Source organism: Mus caroli, chromosome 17 (genome assembly GCF_900094665.2).
Source record: "Mus caroli chromosome 17, CAROLI_EIJ_v1.1, whole genome shotgun sequence".
Classification (NCBI taxonomy): Eukaryota; Metazoa; Chordata; class Mammalia; order Rodentia; family Muridae; genus Mus; species Mus caroli.
Genome location: NC_034586.1, coordinates 34,940,266 through 34,958,486, shown reverse-complemented (window position 1 = coordinate 34,958,486; position 18,221 = coordinate 34,940,266). Strand labels below are relative to the sequence as shown.

Genomic DNA, 18,221 nt, shown 5'->3' with positions numbered 1-18,221 from the left:
GAAAGTTTATTCCCTGTATTTAGTCATAGCACAACACATTTTTAGTCATCTTATAGACAATATGTAGAACGTCATCTGTAAAAATATAATAATAATAAGATACAAATCCACTTAAAACTGTCCAAAATTCTATAGTAACTGAAGGAATAGGATTATACATGCATTTATTTTAGAATAAAAATTATTCCTAAACTGCATTAAATATTACCTGTAAAGTAGTTATATTTTTTTACCAAGAGTCACTTTGCACATGATTAATAAATTCAACCGTGTGTGAGTGAAATTTTCTCATATGAATCATGTGTTTCTTTTGCACAAAGGAGAATGGACTGCACAAAGTACACATATATGCAGTCAATTGCATATGTGCACCTAGTCTCACGTTTGATGATTTTTGCAACACAGACAAGCACCAGAATTAAAAAAAAAATATCTTAATAGCCATTTCCACTTTGTTGCATAAAACTTAATATATAATACATTCTGCCACTGATAAAATTACATGAAGGTAAAGCATAATTGTAAGAAAGCTTGTGAGATTTTTTTCCATATGTGGAAATATAATTAAATGAGAAACAATGAGTCCAACTCCGGAAACCATTATTTTTGTAGTTGTGTTACTTGGATCCTGGGAGTTTTTTCTCATTGACTTAACTATAAAGAGTAGAAAGGAGGTCCTACAATAAAAAGACAGACAATGGTCTCACCACCAACTGATACCACCTTTCACAGGTAGCAATTTCTAGACTCCACTATACAAAATTATTGAGAACCTGCAGGGAAATAAGATCAATTACAAACTTAATGAAGCTTCAGTGAGGTTTCTATATTCTTCTGTCTTAGCAGATACAACATATGATAACAGTATCTTATAATATACATTTTACTCTATTTACATTTTTATTTGTTTATTTTTATTTTGCTTGGGGGGACTGAGAGAGCAATTGGGAGAGACAGAGCCTTACTCTGCAGACTGTGCTGCTGATACTCTCACAGGATTTCTCTTGCTTCAGCCTTCCAGCTGTTATGTTTATATGTGTGAGTCACTATGTGTGTGCTATTTTTGAATTTCTAAAACTCTTCACTTGTGAAAGTTTTGAATAAAAGAATAGTAGACAGATTATACAAACACAGATGTTAATGCTATTTTGCTTACTGAGGAAATCAAATGAAATATATTAATGATTTTATTTGTTTCAGCACCCCTATCCAGTTTCTTTATTGCATGAGATATTTAGTTGTAAAAACACAATAACCAGGACCTCAAAATTCTAGTATTGACCTTTCCAGCAAGCAGAATTTCAACAATGAGAAGGCTCAATACCACTCCCCATCACACCAATGGCTTTATTCTGGTAGGCTTCTCTGAGTGGCCAAGACTGGAAATGGCTCTTCTTGTTGTCATCTCCATCTTCTATATTTTGACCCTTTTTGGGAATTCAGCTATTATCATTTTGTCTCGCCTTGATCCTAAACTCCACACTCCTATGTATTTCTTTCTGGCCAATCTTTCCTTTTTGGATCTCTGCTATACCACTTCTACTGTCCCCCAGATGCTAAAAAATATACAGAGCCATGAGAGAAGCATCACCTATGTGGGCTGCATAGCACAACTGTTCATCTTCCTTAGCTTGGGATCTACAGAGTGTGTGCTTCTCTCCGTCATGGCCTTTGATCGCTATGTGGCCATCTGCCAGCCTCTGCGTTACACAGTTATCATGCATTCCCAGCTGTGCCAACAGCTGGCAGCAGTAGCCTGGATAACTGGTTTCAGCAATTCCTTGGTGCAGACAGTGTTGACTTCTTTGTTACCTCGTTGTGGCCAATACCAGATAGAGAATTTCTTCTGTGAGGTACCTGCCATGCTTCAGTTATCATGTGTTGACACCTGGGTCAATGAAGTAGAGATGTATGCTGCTGTGGTTGTCATAAAAGTAATCCCCCTTGGGCTAATTCTTTTCTCTTACATAAACATTGTCAGGGCAGTCATAAAGATACAATCTTCTGAAGGTAGAAAGAAGGCCTTTAACACATGTGGGTCTCATCTTCTGGTGGTCATCATGTTCTATGGCTCTGCCATCAGTGGATATGCATACATGGCACCCAAGAGCAGCTCAGCCAAACTGAAGGGCAAGCTTTTGGCACTGTTCTATGGACTCATAACGCCAATGCTGAACCCTCTTATCTATACCTTGAGGAACAAGGATGTCAAGGCGGCAGTGAAGAAAGTACTTGGAAGAGAACAAGAGTAAGGGTGGAACTTGGATTAGGCAAAAGCAGATCCTATAGCAATCCAGTCCTTGATTCCATAGCAGAATTACCCACAGCCCTCATTCCTCCAGAGCCTGATTGTGACCACTTGTTATTGATTATATGTAATCAATGTAATAGTCAATGGTTACTGGAATGGTCCGAGAGTTCAACAAGTACAAAAGAAATTAATAGATACAGATTTGCATAAATGCTAAATTTGGTTAATAAATGTTGTCCTGGCTTAAGAATTTTTAAAAATATTCTTTCTTCTCTAATACATGAAAAGTAATGGAAGGGGTATGTTAGGAACTTAAATAAAAAGCACAAAGACATCTGCTTGAAATTTAGTCATTTTGAGCCATAAACGACCAAGATGAAAATGTGATTTCCTCCTTTCAAATATTTTGCATATTATAAAGATACATTTTTTACATTTAATTGTAATGTTGATGAATGAGTGGTTGTGGTAATAATCTGCGTTGCTATGGAAGACACTAATGCAAAGAGAGCCCCATGTAAGCAATTCAAAGTAACAAACTGAAGAACAAAATTACGCATATGTTAAAATGATTTTTGTCCCATTGCTTGATAATAGATGCAAATTATCACTCTAGGAAATAACCATTACAATATTTGCTATTCAATAATATTATAGTTATTATTAGGCTTAAGTTATAATCCTGTTTCCAATTTCTTTGGGGAAATATTCATTTATTTTATTTACGGGGAAGTTTTAAATTTTGTTATTAATTTCTTTTTCATATAATATATTTTGAATATATTTTGATCATATTTTTCCCTGCCCCAAATGTTTCCTTATCATCTCTACTTCTCTACACACCCAATGTCATGTTCTTCCTTCCTGAAAATAAAAATCAAAGCAAAGAAAAGCAACAAAAAATAACCCCAAACAAAAAAATGAAAACAGGTAAACTAAAAAAGCAAATTCAGTAAGACTGACAAACAAAGCAAAATGACAAGCATGCACACACATGCACATTAACACACACACATACACACACAAACATACAAACAAACAAATGCACAAACACACACCAACAGGGAGGCTCTTTTGTGTTAGGTCTGCCCTGGAGTATGATTGATATACCTAGTGGTAGCTTCAAGAGGGAATTTTTTTTCCCCTTTCCCATCTGTCCCTGTGTCAGCTGCAGCTCTGCCGATCATGCCACAAGAATGAGTGATGTCAGCAGTTAGGCCAAACATAAGAGATCTGTCCTTTATCCTTCTTCGAGGCTCTTAGTTAAGGCCTTCTTTCTAAGAACACACTTGGGGCACAGCATGTTGTCCTCCAGGTATGGAGGTGAAAATGTGCAGGCTGGAAGCAGGAAGAGGGCAGTTGGTTTCCCTTTCTTATCAGGTACCCAGGCCTGTCCAGCGTGGAACTAGAGCCGAATCCAACCACTTGTGTTCCCAGGAAGGCTTGTCCCATGAACCACACACCACATTTCTAGATAGGTCTCTGATGGCACTGTTTCAATCTGGCTGCACTGGCTGCAATTCTTGCCCAAGATGCCAACTGCCTCTGCGGCAGATGTAGTCACAACAGTGGTGATAGGATCAATGAGGGATCCTCTGGTACAGTGATGATTTCAAGGGGAACTGTCACCTGAGACTCTTCCTCTGGTGTGGTCTTCATTTTCTTTGTGAGATGTCTTCAACCTGGCCTCTTTGGCTAAGTCAGGAACATTTTTCAACTCGGGCATTTGATTGAAAGCCCTTACAAGGTGATTTTTATAAGCATCTACTTTCTGGTCTTTGCTGCTCAGCTTCATCTTCTGGCACCATGTCTGCAAACCATCTCAGTGAATCAGGTTCACTGGGAGCAGAAGCTGTGGAAATGGAGGAACTGGTACCTTCCTACGAGTGTGTTCTGGTGTCTCAGTGTCTTGTGCTCAGTTCTCCTTTGGTTTACAATCGTTATCTTTCTCTGACTTTTTTTGTCCCCTCCTTCTCCCCACCCCCATTGCTTTAGTCTTTGCAGAAGATGTGTTCAGTTGACTAGACATCTGTCATTCCACATCTTCGAAGACCTCCGCTCTTCTGTGCTCCACTGTAACTGGTGTGCTGGAGAGGTGAAGAAAATGGATCTCAAGTTAGAGGCTAGCCTGTACTACACAAAGTAAGAGGGTCTGAAGTAAACAGAGGATATCACACAGTTGTAGAGTACTTGACTAGCATACTGGATGAACTGGGTTTAAACCCCAGGTAAGTTATATCCCCCCACTCCCCACCCCAGCAATCTTATCTCTCTTTAATCTTTTTTGGCAGTTCAGACTTTATCCCCCTCCCAGCTCATCCTCCGACTGTTCCACTTAATTACTACCTCTAGTACAATAGGGGTTATAGGTCTTTTAAAATTGTTTACTTCACCTTGATTTAACTTGGTAGATCAGATATATCAAAAAAAAAAAAAATCCCACCCATTTATTTTAGGGTATCAAGTTTGGTGGAATGCAGATTTTTAAGTATATTTTTATGATTCTCTGAATTTCCTTGATGTCTGATGCAATGTTTCAATTTGTCATGGTTTGTATATACTTGGCCCAGGGAGTGGCACTATTAAGATGTGTGGCCTTATTGGGTGCATCATTGTGGGCATCAGCTGTAAGCCCCTCATTCTGATATCTCTTTACAGCAAAGCAAACCCTAATGAAGTGTGTTTCTAACTGTATGAATTTGGAACTTCTCTCTACATTTCTGATTAATTTAACTAAAAGTTACACAGTCTTGTTGGTTTTCTCAAAGAACTCATTTTTGTTTCATCGAATCCGTTTATTTATTTATTTATTTATTTATTTATTTATTTATTTATTGTTTTTTGTTTTTGTTTTTGTTTTTGTTTTTCGAGACAGGNTTTCTCTGTATAGCTCTGGCTGTCCTGAAACTCATTTTGTAGACAAGGCTGGCCTTGAACTCAGAAATCTGACTGCCTCTGCCTCCCAAGTGCTGGGATTAAAGGCGTGTGCCACCACGCCCAGCTTCTTATATTTATTTCTATTTATTTTTATTTCATTGATTCCAGACTTGTGTTTGCTTGTTTCTTAATGTAAACTCTGACTGGGTACTATTGTTTGCTTGCTTTCCTAGAAATATCAAGTATATCATAAATTTATTAACATACACTTTATCCAGGTTGTTTGTTTTGTTTATTTGTTTGTCTGCTTTATGCAGACATTTAGTGCTATGAACTGGCCTCTTAGAATTTCCTTTCTCATGTCTCATACATTTGGCTATGTTGTGTTTTCATTTTACAAAGGCTTTTAATTTCCTTGCTGATTTCAGTCTTGACCCAATTTTTATTCAGTGATAAGTTGTTCAGCTTCCATGAGTTTGTATACTTTCTGTCATTTCTATCATTTTGATATGCAGCTTTAATCCACCATGGCCAGATCGGATGCAGGGTATTACTTCAATTTTTCTTATATCTCTTGAGACTTGATTTGTGCCCTAATACATAGGAAAATTTGGAGAAAATTCCATGGGCTTCTGAGGAGAAAGGATATCTAGGGTCTGGATAGAAAGTTCTGTAGATATCTAGTGAATCGGTTTAACTAAGGACTTTACCAATTTCAGCATTTCTGTCTTTCATTTTTTGTTAGGATGACCTGTCTACGGTGAGAATGGGGAAGCAAAGTCATACAGTATCACTGTGTGAGGATGACTATGCAATTTTACTATAGTGTTCCTTTTATGGACTTGGACATCATTGTGTTTGGTACATAGATATTAAGAAATGAAATATCCGAACTGTGGATTTTCATTTGATACGTATGTAATATCCTTTCTTAATATGTTTAGGTTCATTTTTATTTCAAGACCATCTTGTCAGATATTAAAATGACAATGCCTGCTTACTTCCTGGGTCCATTTTCTTGGGATATATTTTTAGATTATTTTACCATGAGATGATATCTATTCTTTATGGTAAGGTGGATTTTATGGATGCAGATGAAGGATGAATCCTATTTTCTAATCCAATCTGTTAGCTCCCCTGTCTTTTTATTTAAGACAATGTTGAAAGTTACCAATTTATTGATTCTTGTTATTTTGTTGTTGTGGTGTTTGTTTTTGCCCTCTCATTTAATTTATGTTCTAGGAATATTTATTGCTTGTATATTCTTGGGTGTAGTTAACCTGCTTCGATTGAAGTTTTCCTTCTAGAACCTTCTGTAGAGATAGATTTGTAGATGGAAACTGCTTAGATTTTTATCTTATCATGATTTTTTTATCACTGTAATTGATAGTTTTTCTGAACGGAGTAGTCTGAGCTGCCATCTGTTGTGTCCTCAAGTTTGTAGAATATCTGTTCAGATAGGAGGTTGGGGGGTGGACCCTCCAGAATGTACCTCACCTGGGAGGTGAGAGACTCTCAGGACTCAAAAGTGAGGGATCTTATATGAAATGCTTGACAGTAGGGAAAGGGAACTTATAGAGCCCACCTCCAGCCAGAAGACAGGAGACGGGGATGAGGGAGATGGGGGCCATCCCACAGTCACAACTCTGACCCAAAATTGTTCCTGTCTGAAAGAATTACAGGGATGGAAATAGAGAGGAACCTGAGAAAAAGGAGGGCCAGCTACAGGGCCAAAGTAAGATCCAGCTCAAGGGGAGGTCTCAAGGCCTGACACTATTACTGTAACTATAGAGCTCTTACAAAAAGGGACCTTGCATGACCGAATTTCAGAAGACCCAACAAGCAGCTGAAAGAGTCAGATGCAGATATTTGCACCCAACCAATGGACAGAGCACCTGAGCCCTGTTGTTGAAGTAGGGCAGGCTGAAAGAAGCTGATGAGAAGGACGATTCTGTAGGAGGACCAGCAGTCTCATTTAATCTGGACCCCCGAGATCTCTCAAACACTGGACCACCAAACAGGCAGCATACACCAGCTGATATGAGGCCCCCAGCACACATACAGTTGATGACTGCCGGGTCTGTGGTCATTCAGAGATGACGCACTTAACCTTCAAGAGACTGTAGGCCCCAGGAAATATAGAGGTCAGGTGGGGGGGGGATCCATGTGAAGATAGGAGAGTGGGGAGGAGTTATTGGATATGGAACAGTCAGAGGGTGGATGGGGGGCATAAAATATGGAACGTAAAAAAATTAATTAATTGATAAAAGAAAAGAAAAGTTAGGTGTTATTCTAACAGGTCTGCCTGCATGTTACTTAGTCTTTTCCCCTTGAACAACTTGTGTCTTCCTTAGTCAACCCTTCCTGAATCTTGAGGACAACCTGGACAGGTCCTCGATTAGGCCCTCCCTCTCTTCTTCACCCATGGGAACAATGTCATCCTTACTTTCTGGCTCTCCCTTTGGATGCCTCTTGGAAAGCCTCCAGTTTCTTCACCTGGCACCCAACCTGAAGGGTTCCAAATTCATTTGCCCTGTGATCACACCTCTCCTCAATATCATTTAGATAATCCATCCAAATGTGGCTGACTAGTAGCACCCTAGATACCAATATAATTTTGGATCTTCACAAATACTGCTGTGGGAAACGGAAGGAGGTTCTCCATTTCCAATTTCTCTTTACTCCAATCCCTGTTATTTTTATTTTATTTTATTTTATTTTATTTTATTTTATTTTATTGTCTCTGACACTCACATTTTGTCTAAAAGTTCTGTCTTTAAGCTAAAGTTTATGGATTTGTAAGTATATTGCAAAATGAGAGCTAGGAGTCAGATCTAGAATGAGGTGGAGAAAGCACAGGAGTAGGTCAGCAATAGCCTGCACACCCCCAGCACACCCTTCACTGACTTGTATGTTTCTCTGCTCTCCACTGTAGCAAACTCTCCTAAGGCATATACAAATTATTTCGTTTTGCTGGCTTCTGCCACCCACAAGATATGATTCCAGATTCTAGAGCCCGATTTAACAGCTACCTCTTTACTCTACCTTCTTTCTAACTATTTGTCTCTAATATCTCTGCAGTTTGGCCTTCTATTGCTACCATGTGGGAATGTAGAGTTGCCAAAAGACTAGGGAGTCTTTGGAGCTGCAGGAGCATCAGATGAAACACACTAAGCCACCTCACAGAACAATTTTTTTTTTGGTTCATGATATTTCTTTTATATATCTTTTTATATATATGGTCATTTGAAACGGAATTGTAGGCAAGGTTTCCTAGAGACTTCTCTGGAAGATCTCAGGCTTCCCGGACTTGTAGTTGTGCTAAGGTTAGGAATTGGACTAATGAATGCAGATCATCAAGAGGAATGTGAGTCAATCCCTTATTGATGGAAATGCCCTATAAGATAATCTTTTAAAAAGTCCCTAAAGGGGTTCACCCATATCCCAACAACAAACAACAGGAGCCAGGTATTTACTGTCAGCAATCCACAGAACAACTAGAAAAAACTAAACTATGTCTTGGAGATCTCATGCATGCAACAGAAGGAAGTTCTGCCTTATAGTTAGCCATAAGTAAAAATCTCGCACTATCACCAGAAGCTCAATGCTGTAAAATATTCACAGGAGTTCATGGACCTCTGTCCCTAAAGACAGTAGGAATAGTTATGGGAAGAAGTACCCTAACATCTCAAGGATTCATTGTGCATCCAGGAATTAGATGAAGATTTCAAGGGAGAAACTGAGATTATGGTTTATGTAAAGAAAAACATGTAGTTTAAGTGAGAGACAAGATTGCTCAGCTTTATAAGTCAAAAGCAAAACAGTCCCAAAACAAAGAACAGAAGGATTTGAAAATACTGAAAGATAGTGTTTTATGTTGTTGTTGTTTTGTTTTGTTTTGTTTTTGTTTTTGTTTTTTGTAAACTCTTATCAATAATAAGAGACCAAAATTAAAATAAAATGAGGTTGAAATTGAAGGTTTGGTGGACAATGATAGGAGCTGATGCACCTATAATTTCACAAAAATCTTGAAATCCACATTGGCCCCTTCAGAAAGTATCTACACATTTGGGGGGGGGATTGGAACCTTATTCTAAGTAAAACAAAGCATAAGACAAGTTAAATGTGTGGAGCCAGAATGTCGAATAGAAAGATTATACCCTTATGTGTTAGATATAGCCATAAACTCATGAGGAGGAGAAATACTGCAATAATGGAAGCTCAGGTTAAGTGTATTTTAACTGACTTATGGCTTGATTATTTCTGTATTTATAAAGATAAGAAATCTAGCTTGAGATATATAGAGATAGACATAGAATGTGAGTGCCTGTCTATTTTAAAAGATAAAAAAAAAAATGCTAGCTCTTGATATGTGTGGATTCATAAGGATCGAATTGTACCTTAAAGGGCATGCTTGATAAACAGAAAATGGGAATAAATACTCTCAGGAACAGATTGAATAATGCTTTATTAATTTTTAATTAACTTTTTTTTAATTAAGTTTTAAATTCCGGTGAGGTAGGAACTACTGCCTTATAAGAGGCTGCTGAAAGACGGTGTGTTATAAAAGAAAATACTGAATTAGATCAATCTGTGTACTTTAAAGATGTTTTATCCTCAAAATGGAAGTCAGGAAATGTGTACCACTGGGGAAGAGGTTTTGTCTATATTTCCACAGGTGATGAAAAACTATGGGTTCCATCAAAATTCATAAAGATCCAATCTGAATAAGAGAAATTTCTTATGATAGCACAACTAAAGGAAGGAAGAGACACAGAAAGAGAGCAATGCAGGTAATCACAATCACACACACCCCAATTCCATCAACTAAGCGTGGAGATAGCTCAACAAACTCTCTGAAAACAGACAGATTGTTCATCAGACTGGTAGACTGGAAAACCTCGATGCTGAAATAGGCATTTGATGAATGAAAGATGAGCTGGATTACACTTATCTGAATTATCTCATGTACTGATCTTCATGACATTAGATGTGTTAAGTTTGTGGGATTGATAGAAAGAGAGAAGAGGTAGAGGGATTTTATCTCAGCAACATGGCTGCTTTGGCAAAGGAAAACGTCCAAAGAAATTTTAGGTCCACGTGACCCAGGTGGAATGTAGACATGCCTTGGATTACAGTGTTATCTTGCTGATATATGGATGTCCTCTGAATAAACACCTTTTACCCCTAAGAATGAAAGTAAGATCATTTTATAGAAGGAAGCAGCCATGTTTGAAAGTGACATCTAAGTTTAACTGAGGGGCAGACAAAGTGAAAATTTTGACAGAATGAGTCATAGATAGGATCCACCAAACTCTCACGTGAACAGACAGGAAAGAAAGGCTACATAAGAGCAGCAAGAGACTGGGGTGAAGGGAGCAAGGGACGAAGGAGGGAGAGGGTGCATATGAGAGGGACAGTGGGAGGAGGCAGGGGCTGTATCAGGATGTAAAGTATATAAATAAATTAATTAATGGGAAAAAAAGCAGTGAAAGAGAAAGGTAGTGGTGGTATGGTAGGCTGTGTGTGTGTGTGTGTGTGTGTGTGTGTGTGTGTGTGTGTGTGTGTGTCAAGAATTTTAACAGGACAGTTGCACAAAAACGGGTTGCAGAAAGAAGCAGCTAGACAAAGGAGAAGACAGAGTGAACCAGAGAATGAGAATGGGACAGAATATTAGAACATATGGCTAAAATTAATATGAGGTCAAGCAGAGCAATTCAGTCAGAAGTTGAGAGAAGGTGTAATTATGGTTGCTAGAAGCTTTCAGGCCTAGGCCTGGGACAGTTATGACAGAAAAGGAAATGGTCTGGGCTCAGCCCAAGCAGTGCATTCACACAGCTTGTTTACTGCTCTTATCTTATCTCATCATCTGAGGAAATAAAAGTAACATTTACATCTTTTATTTCATCTTACTCTTCCAGCTAGCAGTCAGTCAATCACCAAGGGAAGCCATAGCAGGAACTCAGAGCTGGAACAGATAGACAGGGACTAAAACAAACCACAGAAGCATGTTGCTTGTTGGCTTCCTTCTAGGCCCATATTCAGGTATATTTCTTATAAAACACAGGCTCATCTGCCTAGAATGGTACTACCCATGTGGTCTTGCTCCTCTTCCATAAATTAAAATCAAAAAAATTCCCAAGAAATGTGCCCATGGGCCAGTATGATGGAGACAACTTCTCTACTGAGGTTCCTTCTTCCCAGGTGTTTCTAGTTTGCTTAAAGACTGACTAGCACAAATATTCTCCAGAGTAAATAAAATTTAGGACAGGAACTATGTCTTGACTAATAAAAAACTGTGTTAAAATTATTTAAATATCTTCTCTGATCACCGTGGCATAGCATTCTAATCTTTCTAATATTAACTAACACATGTAATTTAAGCTGCAACTTCCTCCAACTACCCATTGGCCAATGAAAATTATAATGAAAATTACAATGAATGAGAGAAGTTAATGTGCACTAATATATATGCAAAATGGTCTACAACAAATTTAATCATAAAAACAATTCTTGTTATCCAAAATGGCAACAATAAGGAGGAAAGCATAATATAGCAAAACCTTAGGGGTTTATCAAAAACATTTCTAAAAGGGAAATTGATAATACCAAATGCCTCAGCATTTAAGACAGTATACTGCTCTCACACAGGACCTGAATTTTGTTCACATTGTTCTCAGTGCACACAATGGGCAATTCCACTTCTAGTGAGACCAATCTGGCATCTGTATACATGTGCATTTAGACACACATCTGCATCAATAAAATTTATTTCATATTTTAAGTGGATACATCAAAAACTAAAGAAGCAATGACAAAGATGCTATGAATGTCAAGTATTCATGGCTGACTCTCTATTTTGAACCACTGATCTATCCTGCTTTCTTAATACTGAATACTTCACACTGTCTCAATTCCTAGATCTTTGTAATAATATTAAATCAGAAGTGAAAATGCTTTAATTTTATTTGAAATGTGTTTATCTATAAGGATCTTACTACCATATATATCTTCCTTTGATTTCAGTTAATAGTGTTGACTATGTAACAATATCTGGAATCTTAGAATCAGATAACAGCACTAAATATTGGGTAGATGAAAGTGAAAATATCAGCACTTTAGCAATCTCATTATAAGCATGACAGTGCTATAAAAGCTATTCAGTCAATTTTAATATTCAAGCTTACTTTTTAGTGATATTAATAGATTATTTAATTTAATATTTGAATGTTAATGAGACAAAAATAAAGATAATTTGTGTGATTTTTAGATCTAAGTTTGTGTGACTTTAAGAGCCACATTTTCTCCTTAAATTGCCCAACTTATAATTCTATAAGATTTTTTCATCTCCTTCACTTAGCCTAACTGTAGAAATAGTAAGGATCATGAATTTCACATTATTTAGTCACTTAAAGAATTTTATAATCTAACTAGAAGAGGCTGAATCTGAGAACCTCAGATTTCATAAACCTTTTAAAGTTCCTCCTGAGTACATATTTTATAAAAACAAAAAATATCTATATGAAATAATGGTGTAGTAGATTGCCTTTGAAACACCAATTTCTTTTCTCAAATATTGACAAATATTGGGCCTACAACAGATATTTATTTTTCAAAAATCAGAATAATGTGGTAGAGTGACAATCTTCATCATCAATGAGATTAGTCATAGTACAAACACAAAAGCATGGAGAAGATTCCATTAAAAACCATAAGGACAAATAACTTAGAATCCTACATCTTCCATAGGAAAAATATATTGACTACAGACATTAGAATGTTCAAAGGGACATCTCCCTCTCCCTCTCCCTCTCCCTCTCCCTCTCCCTCTCTCTCTCCCCCTCTCCCACTTTCCCCCCTTCCTCTCATCCTCCCTCTATCTATCTCTACAAAGAGATTAGGCTCAAATTTAAAATTTCATCTCTGGTTTTGCCTGGAATGAATTGGATTTCTAAGATCACATGATAGAAATCACCTAATATTCTGAATACAGAAATCAAAGCTACAGTAATCACAATCCAATATAAATACTTAGATAGAGAAAAAATGAATTTTTAGTGAAAAATCTCACTTAGTAAAAGGACCAGATGTAAAAATTAAAAAGATCTCCACTTATAGATCCACTGGAGTAGATCAGTGGAAACCCAGGTGTCTATTTTAGACTGGGACATTAGCAAGGGACATTGGTCCAAGGATATAGGAGTCCATATTTCACTGGGTTCATAAAAATACCCTAGTAAAGAATGTCTCAAAGACTTCTAGCTAGCTGTGAATATATTTCATCTTTATATGAAAGAGATAAACTAGTAGACATACTTAATCTAATAAGAACCAAGATTCTTAATAAAAGGGTGACCATTAAGAAAGTAAAAGAAAAGAATTGCAGGAGTTTTGACAACAGCCAATGCTGTTTTCAATTTACTAGTTAATCTAATTGTCAGGCCTAGATGGGACATCTCTGAGTATGATACTTAAGGGAGTAATTTCCTGGCTTGTAGCACTCTAGAGAGGCCGGTGAGTTTAGTGTTGGAGTATCTATCTCATGGTGACCCGGGGTAATGCATCTCAATCAGCACCTTCAGGTTTGTGAGTACAGAGAGAACTATATCTCTATCTTGAAAGAATTTTCTTTCCAGTGTTGTTATTTTTTCTTACCAGCCTCTTCAAAGCTCCTTTTACATCTTTGTTTCTTAAAGTGTAAATGAGGGGGTTTAGAGTAGGAATAAGCACAGTATACAAAAGGGTGATAAACTTTCCCTGACTGTGTGCATAGGAGCTGTTAGGCTGGATATAGATAGCGGTGATTGTGCCATAAAATAGTACTACTACCAGCATGTGGGACCCACAGGTTCCAAGAGCTTTACCCCAGGTTAGAGCTGACCTTAACCTCATCAGTGCTTGGGCAATGTACCCATAAGATACCAAGATGAGTGTCAGGGGAAGGAGGAGCAGCACCAAGGAAGCCATGAATAGCTGCACTTCATTGGCATGAATGTCTACACATGCTAACTTGATCATGGCAGGAACTTCACAGATGAAGTGATAAATTTTGTGGTTCCCACAGCGAGGCAAGCGAAGGGTAATGGTGCCCTGAATCAGAGTGTTGCCCACTCCACTCAGCCACGCCACTCCTGCAAGAGATTGGCATAGCCGTGGGTGCATAACTGTAGCATAGTGAAGTGGTCGGCAAACAGCAGCATAGCGATCAAATGCCATAACTGCGAGGAGAACACATTCAGTGGACCCCAGGGCCAGAGACACATAAAGCTGAATAGCACAGCCTGTGGCAGTAATTGTCTTGGCTGGACCATGGAGGTTCCACAGCAGCTGAGGAACAATGCTGGTGGAAAAGCAGATATCAACGAAAGAGAGGTTGGTAAGGAAATAGTACATGGGCGTTTGGAGTGCAGAATCCAAACAGGAAACGAGGATGATTGCTGTGTTGCCTACCAGTGTCAGGAGGTAGGAGATCAGCACCACCACAAAAAGGATCTTCTCAAGTTGTGGCTGATCAGAGAAGCCCACCAGGATGAAATCACCACCTGAGCTCTTGTTAATTGTCATCAGTCTACTCACAAAAAGGAGGGTGACAAGTGCAGAAATACATGTTAGATAAGAAGGAATGCAATGGAATCAGAAATCCTCTTGACAGACTTGGACCCTAAACGTGGAAGATATGTTAAGGGATATGTTCTATACAGAAGAGAGGTGGGGGGGGGGCTGTCAGTGCGGGTGTGGGGGAGGAAGGAAGAGATTGATTTCCAGGAGGAAACTCAGAGAATACAGACTTCACTGAGAACTATTTAAGGTACAGAGCTACACACAGAACTACAAACAAGAAAGGAGGAGAGTGTGAGAAATAGTCTTACCTAGGGAATATCATTCCATTGGGTTAATCAATTCCAAATGACCAGTCCTAAAAACACATAGGAGTAACATTATCAGGACTGAGCAGGACGAACACACACACACACACACACACACACACACATTCTTAAATTTATGTATACATGTAACAATGGGAAAAGGCCATGGATTGGAAAGGGAGAAAGAGGGCGTATATTGGAGGATATGAGGAGGGAAAAGGAATGGTTAAATGATGTAATTATATTACAATCTCAAAAAGAAAAGAAAAAAATGTTTTAGAATGTTTCAGAAATGCAAAACAGATCATGTGAAAACTACTCAACAGTCAATGATTGCTCAGTTCATCCAAGTTGATTCAATTGTTCTGTCAGGAAATTTACTCTTTTCTTCCTAAATAGCCCTTGTAAGGTTATCAGCAAAAGGTAGAAAGAGATATTTTAAATGTATAGATAAACTCTTGGTAGGTATCTAACAGTGTCATTAGGAAAAGAAATAAAGATGTATTTACAGAAGAAAACATAATAGGACAGAATACGCTATTTCTCTATTTTAAATGTTTATTTATAAACACCATGCTAAGAACAAAGTATACAACCATAATGACTTACTCAACTGGTCAATATCATGCATGGAATTTTTTTTGTCAGAATTTTTCTTATAATATGGGAACAGGCAGTATGGGGTGTTTTAACAGTCAATGTAGAGTATTCTTGTTAATTCTGAATAATTTTAGAGCCTTGTAAGATGATTTTAGAGTTGTGCATTTTGTTTCAATGATACAGTACCTATGACACAATTTTCCATTTTTAATAGCTCTCCCTTTGAACTTGTGTTTTATAAACTATTTTCCTTATTATTTTAGCGTTATAGTATACAAGCAATAGGGAATATAAGCCTAACAGATTTCTTACTGGACTTAGATCCTTTAAATGTTTGCATATATACATTGTACATGATACTGTGCTACAGGATGCCATTTTCATAGAAGTGTACATTGTGTCTGGAGTAACACCCCTTAATTTCCTATTTCATTTGATTTTAATCAAGACTTTCTATGACTATCCTAGATAGAAAGCCATATAGGCGATCACTTATCTTTTGGCTATAACTCTTCATTACTTGACCTCTTATAGCCATAAGAATTATACAAAAATAGGTCATTCATCAATTTAAAATTATTTCCAAAAATAATCAACTTCACACATTATCAATTAATTCAAGGTTCTGCACAATTTTTATCCTCCTTTGCTTTCAGAGTGATATTCCACTTGTGTTACTTCTTACCAAGTCAAGTTTTAACTTCTTCACTCATCTTGTATCTCTTCCTAACACTATCACAGTTATATCTACCAACTTCTATTCACATGTCAGTGCCTATTTCCAGTTGAACAACTTCTAAGAAGCTCTGTCCTGAGCATTCCTCCTGAAACCCTCAGTTGCTTTGTTTGTAACCATGTAAATTTACTCATGAGCAGACCACATGTTTTAAAAGAGGAGGGAAACATTTAAGTATACATATTGTTTTTAATCTTTTTCTTATTATCTAAAATGAATGATTACTTTAAAACAACAGAATAGACATATATGTACCTTTAATAAGCTGATATCTTTACTATTTTATTAAGTTCTTACCCTCCCTACTTTCCTCTCTTAACTAGCAAATGTTGTTAAAAGCATCTATTAAATATATGGTGTGACAACATAATGTTCCTTAAATTATCTAATTCAAAGCTAACATTTATATGGTAATATATTCACATTTATTGAAAAGTAAACTTAAAAACTTGAAATTTTCAATTCAATTATAAAAATTGAAGAACGTGGCTAAAGTAGCGACACTAATTTCTCTCCAACAGAATCTACATATGAAAATTCATCCCTGGACAATGGTTTGCACGTCATACACTCACTGTATTAATGTTAGGGGAACCTTAACTCATTCATTCATACATATTTAGTGAAAAAGATATGTGTTTCATCCCTACCTTTGTGCTCTCCACATTCTTCAGTCAGTGTACTTGAATGTCCTCAAAATTGTGTGAAACCATATTTTAATATTATAATGATGTAAAAATAAAATTTCACAGATATGTTAGAGTTTTTGTTTGAGTAACTACTACTATATATATCATATTTTTAAGTTTTTCCTCTGATATGGTCATAATATCCAAATGTATTTATTTAACTCAACCTTGTTGAGAAACTAGAGGACATGAACATCTTAATTTACTCACATTTTAAATGTAAGTATTTAATATGAATGCAATGTTTTTAATTCTTTATATTTTTCAAAAATACAATGATTCAAAGTCAAGGGAACATACCTACTGTACATACACATGAACAAAGAGCCATAGACTGTCTCTTCAGTAGTCCATGTACATCCAACATTATTGCTGTATCAGAAAGAACTTCACATTTTTTGTTCTTCAGAAAAACTGTAAAATTGAAAAGAATTTAGAAGTCTAAGTCATAAAGAAACCTTTCCAAATATAGAAGTGATTGTTTTGCTTGAATATCTGCTTTTATTATTGCTGAATGTATGTTTTTCAGATTACAAGTAACTGTAGAATATGAATTATTTCAAATCCAATTTTATAGTGAAATTTAATTTACTATATTATTCAGAAACACTTTAAATGCTTAGTATAATAAAAGACATGTAAAGAAAGCTGACTTGGAAGTTGATGAAAATAATATTGTTTTCTTAGCTAGAGAGTTTCTAGTACAGAGAGATGAGCAAAAGAAAAATGTATGGTTATTATTTCCTCACCTTTTGTCCCCTCATCCTTTCAATTGCTTTCCCAGGCTGAGAAGATGATGCTTTCCAGAAACTAGATTCTTAAAATGAATCTTAGAATTCAAGGTCAAATATCATATGTTAGTGCCTTGACCAGAACACTGAGATACTGAAGTGTGCCACTGCAGCAGGAAATGATATCAGTCTAAACTGGGACCTAGGGAACCCTATATTCCTAATAGGGCAATTATCATCAGGCATGAGAGTGACCAAGAGCAAAATCTTCTGGGAACCTGCATTGTAATGACTGCTTCTGTACAGGTAGGTCTTTAATATGAGATAATTTCAGGCTGTCGAGTCACATTCTGAACTAGGATTGAGAAGCAAATGAAAATAAATTTCTCACTCTGAGCAGGATTAAAGACATGGTTCTCATCAGTAGTTGCCTTTATTGACATAATTTGTAGTCTGTATATAATCAGAACA

General features: G+C 36.9%; 2 protein-coding genes and 1 pseudogene across 2 annotated transcripts; 1 reads left to right on the top strand and 2 right to left on the bottom strand.

The window, feature by feature from the left end:
* The first annotated feature begins 1,290 nt into the window (after positions 1 to 1,290).
* Positions 1,291 to 2,308, top strand: LOC110283777 (putative olfactory receptor 2B8). Its single transcript, XM_021149260.1, has one exon. The coding sequence runs from the start codon at positions 1,308 to 1,310 to the stop codon at positions 2,250 to 2,252; it is 945 nt and encodes a 314-aa protein (XP_021004919.1). The 5' UTR covers positions 1,291 to 1,307; the 3' UTR covers positions 2,253 to 2,308.
* Positions 2,309 to 3,491: 1,183 nt separating this feature from the next.
* LOC110312242 lies at positions 3,492 to 7,702 on the bottom strand (annotated as a pseudogene).
* A 6,036-nt stretch (positions 7,703 to 13,738) lies between these two features.
* LOC110284148 (olfactory receptor 2G3-like) lies at positions 13,739 to 14,692 on the bottom strand. The gene has a single exon (XM_021149808.1). The coding sequence runs from the start codon at positions 14,690 to 14,692 to the stop codon at positions 13,739 to 13,741; it is 954 nt and encodes a 317-aa protein (XP_021005467.1).
* Between the last annotated feature and the right edge of the window lie 3,529 nt (positions 14,693 to 18,221).

Coding starts and splice junctions, on each gene's coding strand:
- LOC110283777 (XM_021149260.1), top strand. CDS start 1,308: ATGAGAAGGCTCAATACCACTCCCCATCACACCAATGGCTTTATTCTG.
- LOC110284148 (XM_021149808.1), bottom strand. CDS start 14,692: ATGACAATTAACAAGAGCTCAGGTGGTGATTTCATCCTGGTGGGCTTC.